This window comes from Rhinatrema bivittatum, chromosome 4 (genome assembly GCF_901001135.1).
Source record: "Rhinatrema bivittatum chromosome 4, aRhiBiv1.1, whole genome shotgun sequence".
Lineage (NCBI taxonomy): Eukaryota > Metazoa > Chordata > Amphibia > Gymnophiona > Rhinatrematidae > Rhinatrema > Rhinatrema bivittatum.
In genome coordinates, this window is record NC_042618.1 from 121,122,935 (window position 1) to 121,141,914 (window position 18,980).

An 18,980-nucleotide genomic window follows, 5' to 3' on the forward strand; every position below is an offset into this window, starting at 1 on the left:
TTCGGAGCGGCCTCGGAGGGAATGGGGAAAGCCATCAGGGCTGCCCTAGGGCTTGGCGCGTGCAAGGTGCACAAGTGTGCAACCCCTTGCGAGTGTCGACCCCGGATTTTATAACATGCGCGCGGCTGTGCACACGCATGTTATAAAATCGGGCGTAGATACGAATATCTGGCCCATTATGTGCAATTCTGGTCAACACATCTCAAAAAAGATAGCGAAATTAGAAAAGGTACAGAATAGGGCGACCAAAATGATAAAGGGGATGGCACAATTCCCAAATGAGGAAAGGCTAAAGAGGTTAGGGCTCTTCAGCTTGGAGAAGAGACAGCTGAGGGAGAGATATGATAGAGGTCTATAAAATGAGGGGAGTGGAATATGTAAAAACAAATCAAAAAATAGAAAGGCTAGGGGACACCCAATGAAATTTCTAGGTAATAGGTTTAAGGCAAATAGGAGAAAGTATTTTTTTTACTCAACACAATTAAACTCTGGAATTCATTGGCAGAGGATGTGGTAAAAACTGTAAGTATAGCTGGGTTTAAAAAAAGTTTGGACAAGCTCCTGGAAGAAAAAATGAAAAAAATATTAATATGGACTTGGGGAAATCCACTGCTTATCCCTGGGATAAGTAACATGGAATCTATCAACCTTTTGGATACTGCCAGGTACTCCTGACCTGGATTGGCCACTATTGGAAAAAGGATACTGGCTTGATTATGAATTTAAAAAAAAAAAAAAAAGAAATGTGGAGGGGTGGGCATTTTATTGCATAAGTTGTTATATGTTTGTTTGATGGATACGAAAAAAGAAAGGAGTGGCCAACTTGTATTTATAAATGTTACTACTGAGGGAGTAATGGTCAAACTTGCTAATATTTATGCTCCCAACTAAGTCCAGAGTAATTTTTATGATGCTGTAACAGAGTTATTGGTGGACTTTGATTTTAGGGGGAGATTTCAATTTAACGATTCCATCTGAATTAGATAATTATAGAAAATCTCAAATTTCTCAAAAAGTCCACAGGGTCAAGTTATTTGCCATGATGGAAACAAGGGGGATCTTAGATGTTGGAAGCTATTAAATCCTACCAGTAAAGACTTTACTTTCTACTCCAAACCAGTCTTTACATATTCTCAAAAAGATATGATCTTACTCTCCCCTTCATTCATGGGGCAAGTTTCTAATGCCCATATAGAGACCAGTGTCTGGATAGATAGTGCCCCGGTTTGGGTGGAAAATAAAACCTTTTGTCACCATAAGTCAAAGAAATCCTGGAGGCTTAATGAATCCCTTCTAAGAAAGGAAGGGATTTGCAAAATTACCTTGCAGAAGATTAGGCAGTATCTGTTATTGAATGATACAGGCGACATAAACCTTTCTTTACTTTAGGATGGATTAAAAAGTCTGCTAAGAGGTAAATTGATTATGTAGGCCTTGCAGGCTAAAAAAGATAAGCAAAGGGAAGCAGATGATCTAAGGGACACCATAACTGAATTGGAACTGGCCCATAAAAATGTAGGTCCCACAAAAATACTTGGATAGTTAGAACATGTGAGAGTGCAATTGAAAACAATAACAGTTGTTCATACCAATTTCCAAATTTTGTAGGTGAAGCAGGCTTATTCTGAGCATGGTAACAAGGCATCCAAATTGTTAGCTCTCACATGGATGAAAAGGACAGTTTAGACACAAATTCACTGAGTGCAGAATGGGGAAGGGGAGCTGAAATAAGAACCTAATCAGATATCAAGGAAGTTCCAGGATTTTTACCAAGCTTTATATTTGAGGGATATGTCTATTGGAAATGAGGAAATTGATACATTCTTAGAGGAGATACAATTATCTGTATTGACACTGAAAGAAGGGCTGAATAAAGAAATTACAAATTATGAGATACACATGACCATTAAAGTGCTGAAAGTGGACTGACCTAGACAGGTATACTGCTCGCTTTTATAAGTAACTTGAAAATCTTTTTACATCCATTGAAGGACATGTTCAATTATTTGCTTATGGATGGGACTTTACTTCCTTCCATGAAGACAGCGGTAATATCGATCCTACCAAAAGAGGGCAGAGATAAAAACCCTCTGTGGGTTTTATAGGCCAATATGTTTATGTAAAATTATTAGCTAAAATCTTAGCTAATAGATTAGCTAAGGTGATGTCTATATTGATTGATGAGGATCAATCCAGCTTAATTATGGGCAGGAGGACATCCAATAACATTTAAACAGTGATCAATCTTATCTGGGTAGTGAGAGAAGGCAACCATGCCTCACTCCTGTTGTCAGCTGATGCCGCAAAGGCATTTGACAGGGTCCACTGGGCCTTTATGTATGAAGTCTTAAGGAAGGTAGGTTTCGATGATAATTTTAATACTTGGATGAAGAAACTGTATGACGTCCCCCAAACCTGTGTTAAAAGTGAATGGGGAGGGTATTCAGTAATCTTTACATTAGAGAGGGGAATGTGACAATGGTGTCCATTTTCACCTCTTCTCTTTGCTTTAATGATGTAACCCTTGGCAGAGAGAATTAGGAAGGATCTGGATATATAGGGAATTCGAACGGGACAAGAAGAATATAAAATATGTCTCTTCACAGATAATGTCATGTTCACAATTACCAATTCCTTTATTTCTTTACCTATCAATTTCAGAGCTTAAAAAAGAATATTTTGGGTGAAACTCTTCTTCATTTCTACTCATGGATACTGAAAGGATTGAGTTTACCTAAAAATGTGAAAAATCCCTTTACCTGACAGTCATACAAGAGAGGTGTAGGAATCAATTAGGGACAATATATTCTCTTTGGTGAGCCTCACCTCAGTGCCAGGAAAAATAATGGAAACTATTCTACAGAACAAAATCACAGAACATATACACAAACATAGTTTAATGTGACACAGCCAGCAAGAATTTACCCAAGGCAACCCTTGCCTCACAAATCTGCTACATTTTTTTTTGAAGGGGGTTAATAAACATGAGGCTAAAGGTAGATGTAGCTATTTGGATTTTCAGAAAGCGTCTGACAAAATCTAACATGAGAGGTTTCTAAGAAAACTAAAACTAAAAGGAAGTGATGTCCTATTGTGGATTGTAAACTGATTAAAAGACAGGAAACTGGTCAATTTTCTCAGTGGAAAAGGTAAACAGAAGAGTGCCTCAGGAATCTATACTTGGACCAGGTTTTCAATATATTTATGAAGGATCTGGAAAGGGATACAATGAGTGAGGTGATCAAATTTGCAGATGACAAAATTATTCAGAGTAGTTAAATCACATGTGGATTGTGATAAATTAAAGGAGGGCCTTGCAAGACTGGAAGAATGGGTGTCCAAATGGCAGATTAAATTTAATGTAGAGAAATGCAAAGTAATGCTTATAGGGAAAAATAACCCACGCTGTAGTTACACGATACTGGATTCCATATTAGGAGTTACCACCCAGGAAAGAGATCTAGGCATTATTGTGGATAATACACTGAAATCGTCTGCTCAGTGTGCTGTGACAGTCAGAAAAGCAAACAATGTTAAGAATTATTAGGAAGGAGCTGGTGAATAAAACGGAGAATATCATAATGCCTCTGTATCGCTCCATGGTGAGACCGCACCTTGAATACCGTGTGCAATTTTGGTTGCCACATCTCAAAAAAGATATAGTTGCACTGGAGAAGGTACAGAGAAGGGTGACCAAAATGATAAAGAGGATGGAAAGGTTAGGGCTGTTCAGCTTGGAGATGAGATGGCTGAGGAAGGATATAATAGAGGTCTATAAAATTATAAGAAGACTAGACTGGGTAAATGTGAATCAGTTATTTACTCTTTCAGATAACTGAAAAACTAAGGGTCACACAAAGATGTTAGCAAGTAGCACATTTAAAATAAAATCAGAGAAAATTCTTTTTCACTCAACGCACAATTAAGCACTGGAATTCAATGCCAGAGGATGTGGTTAGGGAAGTTAGTGTAGCTGGGTTTAAAAAAGGTTTGGCTAGGCTCTTGGTGAAGTCCGTAAACTACTTTTAATCAAGTTGACTTAGGAAATAGTTACTGCTATTACTGTCATTAGTAGCATGGGATCTATTTAATGTTTGGGTACTTGCCAGGTACTTGTAAACTAGATTGGCCACTTTTGGAAACAGGATGCTGGGCCTGATGGACCCTTGGTCTGACCAGTATAGCAACTTTTTATGTTCTTATTCTCCACTTATGCCACTTTGGTATAATGTAGAATTCCCTTCTGGGCTAGAGGGGAATTGTTTTAAAAGATGGAAAAAATTGAGTTCTCGTCTAGGCCATTTTTCAAGTCTCCAAGGTTGGTAGGATACATACTAAACTAAAAGTGAGTAAACAGTACTCACTTTTGAAAAATATTGTAAGGATGGTCTTCCCCTCAAAGATTTTCTCCAAGCTGTATAAAGAGATGAGCTGCATCCGGGTGAGAAGGGACTTAAAAGCATGAATAGGACTGGGAAAGGGATTTATCTTGCACAGTGAATAAGGAAATATGGGAGGATATTAAGATGGTGCACTGCTAAAACATTTCCCTCAGCCCAACTGGCAGAAAATTCTTTTAAAGCAAACTTCTGGTGGTACTACATTGCTTATAGATTAAAATGCATTTATGAGAAAGTTTCTATTCAAAGCTGGAAGGATTGTGGTGAAGTAGGAACAATAGGCCACATTTGGTAGTCCTGTCTCAAGATTGTCCCATTTTGGGATAAGATACAGAGGCTGATCTTGGACATTATGAAATTTTGCATGGAAAGAGACCTGATTGTATTTTTGCTTCATGGCTCAGTAGAAGAAATGCTGAGGAATATCAGTAAGTTCATTGTTACATTTTTTTTAGCCACAAAATGTGAAATAGAAGCACACTGGAAATAAAAGAATTCACCCAGTACGTTTTCGGTATACAAAAGACTTTGGTGAATCTGTCAGATGGAACAGTTAGCTATTATACATAGAAACTTTGCCTCTTCCTTTTTTCATACTTGGGCATTGTTTCAAGCTTGAGACAAAGACTATAGCCCCATTGTTTTTGAGTGACTGATGCTACAAGGATTTTGGGGGAAAGGGGGTATAACTGTGTTCTTGGGATTATGTGGTTGATTGTTCTTCTTGGCTTTTGAAAATACTAATAAAAGAAAATGTTTAAAAAATGTAACGTTAGCTGCAAACAAGTTGGTCTTTGTTTTTTTATAAACATTAAAAAGAACATTTTGTTTTCCAACTAAAGCAAAGTGTATTATATCACAACCAAACACTGACTTGTGACCTAAGTTTGTATACAAAACAGAATATGATGGCAGATAAAGACCAAAGGCTCATGTAGTGTGCCCATTTTCCTCTTCTGTTGTATATACTGTAGACTCTACCTAAATTCTGGCTTTACAGTCAATTACATACAACTACAGAGTAGAGTTGCAGAAATCCACTGCTCATCTCTGGGATAAGCAGCAAGGATTCCATCTACCCTTTGGGATTCTGCTAGGTACTTGTGACCTGGAATGGCCATTGTTGGAAACAGGATACTGGGCTTGATGAACTTTTGGTCTGACCCAGTATGGCAAGTCTTATGTTCTTATGTATAGATCCTCTGCTCCTAACTCATGCTCTCTTAAATTTGGATACTGTTTAAGCCTCTTCTTCTACCCCCTTGGAAGGCTCTGCCATACATCCTTCCCCTTTCTGGGAAGAAATATTTCCTGTTGTTTATCATCAGTATACCCTCTTTTAGCCTCATTCCATAACTTCTTGTTCTAGAATGTCTTTTCCACTAGAAAATGCTTACTTCCTGTGCATTATTTATATCTTTGAGATCTTAGAATGTCTATATCATATCCCCATTCTTCTTTAGGGATACGTATTTAGGACTTTAAATATGACCTGATAAGACTCTTCACTATTTTGGTGGTCCTCTTCCAAGTTGCCTCTACTCTTTCTGAATCCTTATGGAAAGCAACCTCCAGAACTGGACACAATATTTCAAAAGAGATCTTACCAATAGGATTAGTGCAAGGATATTAGATGACCTAGGCAAACCTTCAATCTTGCAAATCCCCTTACATACCTATCAGCAGCAGTTCTGGCACAGCATCCCCCTTTCACTCTCCTCACACTTTGCCAAGTCCTGGATCCCACTTCCTTTGTCCCTTTTCCAGTATCTCTCTTCTCTTAATTCTCCCAGCTAGGATCCTCTTCTTTCTCCCCTTCACTCCCTGCTCAGCAAACCAGCATCACTCCAATCTCTTTGCCCCCTTTTTGTATTATACAGCATTCTCTCTCTCTCTCTCTCCAGCCCATCCTCATTCCACAATGCCCCCCACCCACCCAACTTCTTTTCTGTCTCCATCTCTCATCTCTCATCTCTCATCTTCCAGCATCCATTCCCTTCTCTCTTGTGCCTCTGTGCCTTAAAAGTGAGTAGGTGGCACCTGGAGTTTTCTGGGGTTTGTGCCGTTCCCAAGATTTTGGTTCTCTAGGCGACTACCTATTTGCTTAATGGGGTAACCAACCCTGCTCATCAATAAATTGTTCTGTTGCATTATCACCTCTTTTTAATATACTGCAATACCTCTTCCTACAAACACTAGCATTCCTCTTGCTCTTAGGTGTTAACAACTTCTCTGAATGGTCTTTGACATATGGAGTACCATAAGACTCAATTCTTGTCCCAATTAATATCTATACGATACCACTGGAAGCCCTTATTCATCCACGTGGGCTGCCCTTTCATTGTTATGATGACAATGTGCAGATTTATACTTCCTTAACTCCAAATTCTGCTAATGCTGTTATTATGTTGACTACTTGGCTAGAGAAAGTGGCTGACTGGTTTAAGATTAACTAATAACACAAATTAAAAAAGACAAAAGTGTTATGATTAGGTAGGTCTAAGACTCTTGACTTGAGGGTACACCCTTCTTTGGATACAGAAATTCTCTCCATCAGTTTGCAAGCTCACATTTTAAGGGTGGAATTGGTTTCAGTCTCAATACAGACTTAAATCTCTTTGTTGTCAAAATTCTGATTTTTTTCAATTGCAACAGTTATGTTGGAATAGCCATTTTCTAAAGACGTCTGTGGCTACAAAATCATGAAAGAACTTGATGTAAATTGGTTATTTACTTTCTCAGATAATAGAAGGACTAGGGGGCACTCCATGAAGTTAGCAAGTAGCTCATTTAAAACAAATTGGAAACAATTATTTTTTATTCCACGCATAGTTAAGCTCTGGAATTCACTGCCAGAGCTTGTGGCTATGGCAGTTAGTGTAACTGCTTTTTAAAAAGATTTAAATAAGTTCCTACTGTAGATGCTGATAATAATAAATCATCCACAAGGAGAAGTCCATAAACCGCTATTAATCAATAAGAAATAGTAGCTTGGGATTTATTTAATGTTTGGGTACTTGCCAGATTCTTGTGACTTGGGTTGTCCACTGTTGGAAACAGGATACTGGGCTTGATGGATCCTTGGTCTGACCCAGTATGGCATGTTCTTAAGTAATTGTAATTCAAGCTTTTATTATGTTACAAAAAATTGATTATTGCAACTCATCTTTTGAGGATTTTCAAACACATCTCTGAAATGAATTCAGATAGTGAAAAATGCAGCAACTCACCTGCTTCATGGTTCCAAATATTATCATTACATTACCATGATTTTAAGAGAGCTGCATTAACTCCCATTTGAATGCAGAGTGTAATTTAAATTAATATCTTAACACTGAAGGCAGTGAGAGGGCTGGATTTTCTATACCTAACTAATCAACTGAGCCCTTATGTTCCTGCCCATATGCTTTGCTCTGCCAATGGAGGGCTTCCTACCTATTCCTCCACTGGTGGAGATAAGAATGACAGGGACCTGACAGAAAGCCTTTTCATCTGCTGCTCCATTCTTTTGGAATAATCATCTTTGTACTATGTAACATTTCAAAAACAGGTTAAAGCATGGCTGTTTGAGCAAGCATTTTTATCAGACTTTCTGGTGATATGTATATTCTTTGTGGGCTTTGTAAATTTTAGTTAGTTGTTTGTGTCACGTCATTCTGGCATCACCCGGACATTGGGACTTATTGTGTGACATTACTGGTGGCCTCAGTTAAGAACGGACGTGCAATGCTACATTGGGTCTTGTCCTACATATGCCAGCCCCTACGGAACCTTGGACCCATGTGGCCACATACTTCATCTGTGACCTTCCCTTCTCTAGTGGCAATACCACCAAATGGGTGGTTGTGGACAGATTCTCCAAGAAGGTACACTTCATTCTTCTTCCCGGCCTCCTCTCTGCAACTGAATTGGCCAAACTGTGCAACATTTCTTTCATATACATGGACTACCCTGCCATAACCTCTCAGACAGAAAGGCTCATTTTACCGCCCGTTATTGGAGAGGTCTGTGCTGGAAATTTGGAATCACCTTAGCCGTTATGTCAGCCTATCACCCACAAAGCAACAGCTAGACAGAGTGGGTAAACCAAGATCTTCCTACAGGCCAAGGTCAAACAAACAAAGACAGAATAACTGGGCTTCCTTGCTTCCATGGGTGGAGTTTGCCCATAACAATGACCTCAATGCTTCTACAGGTTCCTCCCCATTTTACATTATCTTTGGATGTCATCCCCAGATTCCTAAGCCTCTACCTTCCTTGGACAGTTGCCAGACAGCTATTTTGACTGGGCAAAAACACCATGACATGTGGCGAAAATCCCACCACCTACTGGACAAAGCGGACGAATGCTTCAAGGCACAAGCCGTTAAAAATCAACACTTGGCACTGCCTCTTCATCCTGGAATGCTAGTCTGTTTAAGTACCAAAAATCTTTGGCTAAAAATGCTTTCCTTAAAATTTGCACCACGATTCATTGAGGCTTTCCTGGTGGTACATCAGCTAGGCCCGGTAACCTATAAACTCTGCCTACCATCATTCTTCAGAATATATGATGTATTTCACATCTTTTTGCTCAAATTGGTCTCGCTCTCTTAGCCAAGGAAGCCATTGACCCAGACCCCACAGATTACGGCAGAAGAAGATACCCAATATGAAGTAGTGGAAATACTAGTTTTCAGGAGAGTTTGAAATAATCTTCAATACCTTATTGTCTGGAAAGGATACGGACCATAGGAGAACTCATGGGAGACAGTCTTCAACCTCCAAGCTTCCCAACTGATTCGTGAATTCCACCAGAGTTTTCCCAAAAACCCCAGGCCAGAAGTCGGGAAAGGGGGGTTTGGATGGGGGGTACTGTCATGTTTAGTAGCTCACAGTATGCTCCTGCGGGCTATCGCACTCACCCTTAATGCGGCAAGATGCCGACAAGCTTAGCAGCAGTACGCTGCCATCACTGCCGCTCCTGGCCCGGTCTCCCTAGGTGCACACGTGCCAGACATCAGCAGGCTGACATCACAGACCCTAGGCCTATTTAAGGCCTCTTCAAACTGCTCCTCTTGCTTCAGTGACAGGTCCCCTGATACATTCTTGGTCTAGTGCGTGTTGCTAGTTTGTGTGTGCCTTACTTATTTGCTCCTGCCTTGCCTGTTCCCTTGTTGCCTGTCTGTGCCTTGTCTATTCTCTTGCCTTGTCATGTCTGTATTGTCCTCTGTTCCCTGTTCTCCTCGGCTTGACTTTCTGGATTCTGACCCTAGCCTGGACCCGGACTCTCCTTGATCGCTGCCTGGACCTGCCCCTCGCCTTGGACTTGTCCTTGCTCTGTCTGCCACCTGCCCCAACATCCGGCCTGTTCTTCGTTACTGCTGTCTGCTGCCTACCCCGACTTACGCTCAAGTCAGATTCTTGCCTTAGGAATCCACCTAAGACTTGCCAGCCACTAGAACCCAAGGGCTCAACCTTTGGGGGAGGAGGCTGGTATAGGTGAAGCTCCAGTCAGTTCTGCCACCGGACACATCTGCCTGCTGTCAGTGTGGGCCTAGAGAGCTTGCTAATAAGGCAGCGCCAACTACACCACAGCACAGCACTAAGGATCCACTCTTCTGATGAGTGTCACAGTTTGTAAGGCTTTAGTTTAGTTTATTGTGCCTTTATATTTTTATACAGGATTTGTTAATCTAATGCATCTTCTTGGCTATTATATTATCTATTACTATTTATTAGATTCCAAAGTGTTTTTAGGTTGAAATATTAAGACTGATGATGTTGTTAAATGTCTAATTTAACATGTTTTATATGTTTATATGAATTATGCTAGTTATGATTTCTTTATATATTTAACATTTTTTAAAATCTGTTTTGTAGTTATTTTTATTGTTTACCACTTTGACTTTTTAGGAAAAGCAGTATATAAATAAAAAACTTGATTGATTGCTTTTGCCACTTTTTTGTCATACTATTTTGCAACCTCAAGATCATCAGATATAATCATCTAGAGAGGTCTCCTGTTTTGTGCACATCAGAATCTCCCTTTCTCCCTCCCAAGAAAATGTCATTATGCCTATAAAACTCACTATAGATTTAGCTCCTAAATTAGCATACATTCTATTTGCAAGGGCTCAGGGATCCTTCGGTTCCTATTTTCTAACCCTGCAGGTTTACCAGACTGCATACTGGAGACTCACCTTGTGCAACATGATTGCAACAAATACTATGAGCTGTACGCTGGTCTGGGATGTAGAAGCCGCAGCACCCAGGGCGACACCATCAGCTGGTGAGGGTACAAAAACAAAATGCAATTAAGTGAGCTCTATATTTCTAAAGCATGCTTATTTTTTTTTTTTAAATACCATGTGCTGTACTTGGCAAAATGCAGAGAAAACTACTGGAAGACAAACAAAACTTTAAATACCATTGTGTTAAAATGAAAACCTAACTTATTACACTGTGCTATGTATTAATTGCTCCGTAGAGGACAGTAGGAAAAAAGAGCCAGCATGGTGAATATTTAAAACAAGTATTGTTTGAGATACAGTGCTAAATAATTCAGTAGACAGCTAGCATGAACAAAAACAGCAACATGGGCATTATTCTTTCTGTTCCCTATTTCAGTTTTAAGACAGAAAAGGAGGTTGAAGTCTGAAAGGGGCCAATTTTCTGCTGGCCCCCTACTGCCTAAGAAAGCTGGCTAAACACCTTAGCTGGCTATGTTGGGCTAATTTTCAGTCACAATCTAGGTGGTTGGGTTGTTGCTGAAAATGAGCCTTAATCTAACTGGCTGGATTCAAGCCTGCCTTTTGTGCATTAGCTGGTTAAGTCTTCCCTTGATTCTGGGAGTACTTCCGGGCTGTCCACTTTTTCAGAGGCTAACACTAGCCACCTAATAAAATCAGATGGCTACAATTAGCCTCTGTGAGGGAGAAACTTCTACTCTTCAGGATCTAGCTGACCTTTCCTGCTCATACCAGCATTCTGACAAACTTCAGTACAGGAGGAAGAAAACTAATGAGGCCAACAACTCTAGGGGAGTTTGCCTGTTTTTTGTCTACAGGGATTATGAAGACTAGCCCAATAAGGTTTGGAAAATCCTTTAGAAAGTTCAAGCTGGTTATACAGTGAATGAGCTGAAAGTGCCAATGCTCCCTCAACTCATCACTGTAGTGGACAAACAACCCAGTTGTACTAAACAAATTCCAAGTTATAATAAACAGTCTCTAAATAGCATGGGTAGTTATTTCACTTGACTTCACATGCGCATCAGAAAAATATTAGAAGTGAAATTACAAGTGGATGTGAATATGCTTTATGGCCTTGTGTAACACCCATATAAGGCTTAACCATAAGATTAAAAAGTGGGAATCTTCTACTAGTGGGAGGCTCCATGGGAGGAGTAGCAGAGTTTGAATGATAGTAAAGGTCCATTCCCAAACGGGTGAGTCGGCTTGAGAGGTTATATAGGTAACTCAGTGGGGCACTGGGAGGAAGTGTTGGGGATGTCTCCATGGGAGCAAAGGACAGACAGCCAAAGGGCTGTTCTCATCTTCATTCCAGGGAGGGAAAGGTCAGCTGCCTTTCTTATCCATTAAGACAAGGATGCCCTCTCGCCTGGCACTGGGGCCGATGTAATAAGGTGCGCTGAAGCTGCTGCGGGTTTGTGTTTGTACGTGCGTTTTCTCACGCAAAGCCCTACATGTAATAAGGGTTTTATGCGTGGGGAAACAGCGCGTACAGACGGGCTTACAGAACCGCAGTTTTTCCTGTGCGAATGCATGCTAACGGCGTGCAAAGGAGGCAATTAGCTAATTATAGGCAATGCAGGGAGCTGCACTAAAGTTAGTGTGGGTTTTTTAAAGTATGTTTTTTACTGCCATGGTCAGGGCCCGAGTTAAGTGTTAGTGCCAACTCGGGGGGGCCTAAGTCAGCATCCAAGCGTTCTGAAAACCACCTTGCTGAGCGCCTATCTTGGTGTCCGAGTGGCCAGCTTAGCTAGGTGCTTTTCTGTTCGTCGGAACAGCCAGCTTAAGTAGGTGCTTCCCTAGGCACTTTTCTCTATGTCTGAGCGGCCAGATTTGCAACCAGCTGAGCACCTAGCTCAGTGCCTGAGCGGCCAGATACACAGCCAGAAGAGTGCCTGAGCAACAAGATTAGCTAGGTGCCTATCTGGGCGCTTGATCGTATAGATTTTTCCGTCACGCACAGAGCACAAGCTGCCTGATAAGTACCTAGTTCAGTGCCCAAATGGCAAGATTAGCTAGGCGCCTTTCTGGGTACCTGATCATGCAGATTTACAAGCAACTAAGCATCTAGCTCAGCGCCCAAATGGCAAGGTACACTAGGTGCCTTTTTGGGCACCATATTGTATAGATTTTTCTGCCACGAACAGAGCATGAGCAGCCTGATAAGCACCTAGCTGAGTGCCTCTCTCTGCTTCAGAGTGGCCAGCTTAGAAAGCGCTTTTCACGGCATCCGAGGTAGGCGCCTCCCTGGGCGGACAGATACACAGCCAGAAGAGCGGCAAGATTGTTGTGAATTAGCATCCATGAAAAAATGTGCCATGTTTTCTGCAGCACAGTTATTGGAAATATTAAAAATACTTTCCAAGGTCATACTTTCACTTAATAGGGAGACCCATTCACTCGCTTTTAAGCGCAGATTATCGACACGGGTTTTGAGCACGGATGCGGCCGCTTATTACATAGGCCCTGTACCACGCTTAGGTATGTGCATTTTTCTGTATGTGCGCAGATTTCTGCGCGAAAATCATTTCCATTTATTTTTTATAGCCCGCGGAAGCGGCAGCTTCAGCCGCTTGCAGTGATCAAAACCTGCGCTCATAACAAGCGCCTGTTTTGCCGCGGGTCTTAATACATCGGCCCCATTGTGAGGAGTGCAATCTGAAAGGTTCCAAAGGAAAGAGAACTGACCTGACTGCATCCAGTGCAAGGTGTTTGAGATTTGTTTCTGAGTGGATAAAGAGGACTTTCATGTTTCCTACTGGGGCTTCCAGATTAAGTATAGGATCCTAGCCATTACCTTTCTATTCATCTCATTTAAGAAGCTTATTTTTGTATTTCTGAATTGCTTCTGCCTTTTTGTACTGAACTGTTTCTTCTAGATTCAGCAGAATTGCTTACCTGTATCAGGTGTTCTCCTAGGACAGCAGGATGTTAGTCCTCACACATAGGTGACATCATCAAATGGAGCCTGGCATAGAAAATGTTTGACAAAGTTTCTAGAAACTTTGACAGACACACTCAGCATGCCCAGCATGCCACTACCCACACATCCACGTGGGGTCCCTCTTCAGTCTTATAATCTAGAATTCGTGTAAAATAAAACAAACCTAAAGAAAACCAACTCCGCAGGGTGGCGGGTCGGTTTTGTGAGGACTAACATCCTGCTGTCCTAGGAGAACACCTGTTCTAGGTAAGCAACTCTGCTTTTTCCTAAGACAAGCAGGATGGTAGTCCTCATAAATGGGTGAATACGTAGCTACAGGCTGCTCCCTAACAACAAACAAGGCTGACAGGCATCTGATCAGGTGCCAATGGGTACAACAACCTCGGTGCTGTTGGGCACAGAGGGAGACAGCCTGAATCCGAAGAAAGGGTCCAAGATAGGGAGCGTTGGGTTTTATGGCTGAAAAAGATTACAGAGGACCAACTGATTGAAACTGTTGTCATATTGACCATCTTTGTACAGACAGTAATGAGAGGTGAAAGTGTGGAGGGAACTCCAAGTTGCTGCCCTGCAGATCTCATGCAAGGGTACTGCAAGCACGTGAGCTACTGAAGCTGACATGGCTCGTACAGAATGAGCCTTGACATGGCCTTCAAGTTGCAGTCCCGCTTGTGCATAGCAGAATGAAATACAGTCTCTGCCAGGGGGTTGGACAAGGTGGGCGCAGACACTGCGACTCCCAATCTGTTCTTGTCAAAGGAGACAAAAATAGTTGCAAGGACTGGCGATAGGCCGCCGTCCGGACCAGGTAAATGTCCAGGGTCCTCTTACAATCCAGGGTGTGCAGGACTCGTTCACCTTGGTGAGAGTGTGGCCTTGGGAAAAAAGGTGGGCAGGACAACAGATTGATTGAGATGGAACCCTGTGACCACCTTCGGTAGGAACTTAGCACAAAACCACCTTATCATGAAAATATTTTGTATAAGGTGGGTATGACACCAAAGCATGAAGTTTGCTGACCCTGCATGCTGAGGTGACTGCCACTAGGAAGATGACCTTACAGGCAGGTACTTCAGTTCACAAGATCTCAGGCGCTCAAATGATGCCCTCATGAGATGGGTCAAGACCATGTTGAGGTCCCAGGATACCACTGGGAGTCGTATCAGAGGCTTGAGCTGAAGTAATCCCCACATGAAACGCCCCATGAGAGGATCGGTTGAGATGGATGAGCCATCCACCCCCCAGTGATATGCTCCATCACGGAGGTGGTCTTCAAGCCAGCCTTGGACAGGTGCAACAGGTAGTCCAGAAGTCTCAGGGTAGAGCAGGAGAATGAATTCAAGCCATTTTCCTCGCACCAGACCAAGAACCTTTTCCACTTGAGATTGTAAGACTTCCTAGTAGGCGGCTTCCTGGACTCCACCAGGACCCAAGACACGCTCTCCGAGAGGCCCAGGGCCTGCAGGATCATCCGGTCAACATCCACACCATGCGACACAAGACCTGGAGATTGGGATGGCGTAACTTGCCCTGATCCTGCGTGATCAGGTCCGGAGAGGTTTCTAGCCGGATCGGAGGCCGTGAGGATAGATCCTGCAGAAGCAGGAACCAGATCTGCTGTGGCCAATAAGGTGCGATCAGGATCATGGTTCCTCGGTCCTGTTGAAGTTTCAGAAGAGTCCTCAAGACTATTGGGAGTGGAGGACATGCATATAGGAGGCTGGTGTCCCAGTGATGTGTGAAGGCATCAGAAACCGGTCAGCCGTCTGATCTAACTAGGGAGCAGAACCGATCCACTTTCCTGTTGTACAGGGAGCCAAACAGGTCTATGTCTGGGGTCTCCCAAAGGCAGAAGATTCTATCCACCACCTCTTGTTTCAGGGACCATTCATGGGGGCGGAAGGCCCAACTCAAAGTGTCCGCCATCACATTTTCAGTCCCTGACAGGTACATGGTTTGCAGGAACATGCCCTGTGAGCGCACCCAGGATCAGATCTGTACCGCCCCTTGGCAGAGGAGGAACGAACTTGTTCCCCCCTGTTTGGTTCAGGTACCACATTGTCACTTGATTGTCAGTTTGCACCAGAACTACCTTGTTGGCCAAGTGATCTTATAGGGCATACCAGATCATCCAGAGCTCCAGGAAGTTGATCTGAAGACACTGCTCCTGCCAAGGACCATTGGCCCTGGGTGCTGAGGTCTGCAACATGGGCTCCTCAACCCATGTGGGACGCATCTGTAGTGAGAACAACCTGAGGCAGAGAGACCCGAAAAGACTTTCCCACCTCTAGGTTGTACAGGGTCTCCAACCACAAGAGGGATTGCCGAAGTGGTATGGTGTCTAGGATGCAAGCTTGAAGGTCCTGGGTGGCCTGACACCACTAACCGTGCAATATCCACTGCACTCTGCACATGTGTAGTCATGCAAAAGGCGTGACATGCATCATCACTGCCATGTGCCCCAAGAGACGCAGGATCCGGTGTGCAGAGGCATAATGGCTGTGAGAGATTGATCCTGCCAGGGCCACGAGGCTCAGCGCTCTGTCCCGGGGCAAAGCAAGCCTTCTTCTGGACAATATCAAACATGGTCCCCCGATGAAGTCCAGCTGTAGTGATGGAAGCAGCTGTGATTTTGGATAGTTGTTTAGAAATCCCAGGGTTTCCAGGATCTGGATGGTGGTGTGGAGAGAATGCAATGCTCCCTGCCTGAAGTCACTCTTGATGAGACAATCATCCAGGTAGGGGAAGACATGCACCCAGTGTCTCCTAAGATAAGCTCCCACTACCGCCAGGCATTTTGTGAAGACATGGGGTGCAGATGCAAAGTTGAAAGGCAGCACCTGATACCGATAGTGCTCCTCCCCCACCAGAAAACGGAGGTATTTCCGATGGCAAGGGGAGATCGCAATATGAGCATACGCGTCTGAGACTGAGGGAGAAAAGCCCGTTCCCAGTCCTGAGGAGAAGAATTAGGGCACCCGATGAGACGATTTTGAATGTTTCTCTTATGAGAAATCATTTCAATGCCCTTAGATCTAAGATGGGGCGAAGGCCTCCAGGTATTTCCTGATTCCCAAGAAAACTGAAGTAAAAATTGTTGCCCCGCTGATTAGCGCAACAGGCTCAACTGCTCAAGCCATTAAGAGGACGGAGAGCTCCAGACTAAGTATTCGCTGGTTCGCTATAGAGCTCCATAGGGGACACGAAGGAGATTATGGAGGGGTCCGTTTTAAGTTCAATCTGTACCCCCGCCGAATGATGAATAGGACCCATTGGTCCGATATGACTGAGAGCCACCAGTCGGCAAAGATTTGTAAACTGCCTCCCACTGGAGGGTCATTCCCCAGGGGTATGGATTGCTGGCTTAAACTCCCTCACCGCCAGTCAAAACCCCTTGGCGGAGCTCTGCTGCGAGGCTGGGTGTGGTCAAGGGGCACGTGGCTGCCTTGCTCTTGGCCTAGCCAGCACCCGCTGGGGTCTCGCTCTAGCAGCCGGCGGATAATACTTCTGTGGCCTGTAAAAGGGGCATCTTCAAACTTGCAGCTATGGTTTTTTGCCAGAGGACTGAGGGTAACATAGTAACATAGTAATGACGGCAGAAAAAGACCAAAATGGTCCATCTAGTCTGCTCAGCAAGCTTCCCAAGGTAGTAACTGCCGCTCCGTGCAGGCCACCCCCATGTTTCTCTTAAGCGTAGTAACTGCCGCTCCGTGCAGGTTACCCCATGTTTCTCTTAAGGGTAGTAACTGCCGCTCCGTGCAGGTTACCCCCATGTTTCTCTTAAGGGTAGCAACTGCCGCTCCGTGCCGGTTTAGCTTTTTTATTTATTCCCATCCTCTAGCCTTTTAGGGATCCACAGTATTTATCCAATGCCCCTTTGAAATCCTTCACAGTTTTAGTCTTCACCACTTCCTCCGGAAGGGCATTCCAGGCATCCACCACCCTCTCAGTGAAGAAATATTTCCTGACATTGGTTCCAAGGTGCTAGCTGATAGCTGCTGGAGATTTCATGGTAATCCTTCAGCTGTGCTACCGTTTCTTTGATCTTATCTCCAAAGAGATTCTCCCCAGAACAGGGCAGGTCTGCCACACGGTCTAGTATTTCAGGCTGGAGGTCTGAGGCCCAAAGCCAGGCCATGCGTCTAGCTCCAATGCCTGCTGCTGCCACTCTCGCTGCTTTTCAAACACATCATAAGCCGATTGGACTTCGTGTTTGTCACATTCCAGGCCTTGTTGGATCAACCTTCAGGAAATGCTCCTAAAATTGCTGTGGAAGGTGCTCCACCAGATCCCGGACTTGTTTCCAGAGGTTTCTACAGTATTGGCTCATATAGAGCTGATAGCAAGCAATCCGGGCTGCCAACATGAACCCCTAGAAGATCCTACTTACCAGAGCGTCCAGGGCCCTGTGTTCACGACCTGGAGGAGCCAAAGCATGAGTGCGCAATCTCTTTACTTTCTTTAAGGTGGATTCCACCACTACGGTACCAACTGGTATGGAAGCTGGCGGCGTTCAAATCTTGTGGTGGGTTTTACCAGATAGACAGCATCAGTCTTCCGGTTTACTGGTGCGATGGAAATGGGGTGCTCCCATAGCCGGATGACCAAATATTTAAAGATGTCATGCAGTGGTACAGCAGCCACCTCTTTTGGAGCGTCCACAAATTGTAGGACTTCCAGCATCTTGTATCTGGAATCCTGCTCGGTCAGGAGCTGAAAAGGCACTGATTCTGCCATAGCACTCACGAACCTGGCAAAAGCTAAGTCTTCTGGCGGGGACTTACGGCTCTCCTAAGGAGGAGATGGCTCGGAAGGAAAGACCTCAGAGTCCTCCGTCGAGGACGGGGTTGATTCGCCCTCCCAAGGATCATAGGGGGGCATCCTCCTCACTCTGTGTGCCCAGGGACACCTGAGGTGGAGATCCCATTGAGGTTTTATGCTGAGATCCAGACAGTCTCGGTGGCACCAATGGCACCGGTGTGGGCACTGAAGGCATCGCTGGAACCAAAGGTCCTGTGGGCACCAGTGGCTCTGATTGCATTGATCCTGAAGAGCCAGGGAGGGCTAGCACCGGTCGGGGACCCTTGCGTGGAAGTGGCGCCATCAACCCCAAATGCCTATCCTCATCAAAGGAGTCACTCACCCGGATAGCCACTGGTGGAAGGATAAATGCTCCCTTTGCCGAGAGGACCCGGGGCATTGGGGCAGGCTGCATCAGCAAACCACCGAGCAGCAGGTCCAGCCGCTCCAACAAAGGTGCAGGCATCGATGGAGTGTGCTCCGGTGGCGACGGCAGTCCTGGTGGAACTGGTGACTCTATGCTGGGATGTTCTGGGACAGGGTTCAGAAACATGCTTGGTAGTTGCTATTTTGTCAGAGATGTATGCATATACATTACCAAAC

The 18,980-nt window shown here is 43.9% G+C and overlaps 1 protein-coding gene across 1 annotated transcript in view; it reads right to left on the bottom strand.

Annotated features, from left to right (window-relative positions):
• SLC39A9 (solute carrier family 39 member 9) overlaps positions 1–18,980 on the bottom strand; it is a 117,074-nt gene that overhangs the window by 32,399 nt on the left and 65,695 nt on the right. Inside the window, exon 5 of the mRNA XM_029598798.1 lies at positions 10,583–10,668. Within this exon, the coding sequence (XP_029454658.1) occupies positions 10,583–10,668 (86 nt within the window). The remainder of the gene's footprint in view (positions 1–10,582; positions 10,669–18,980) is intronic.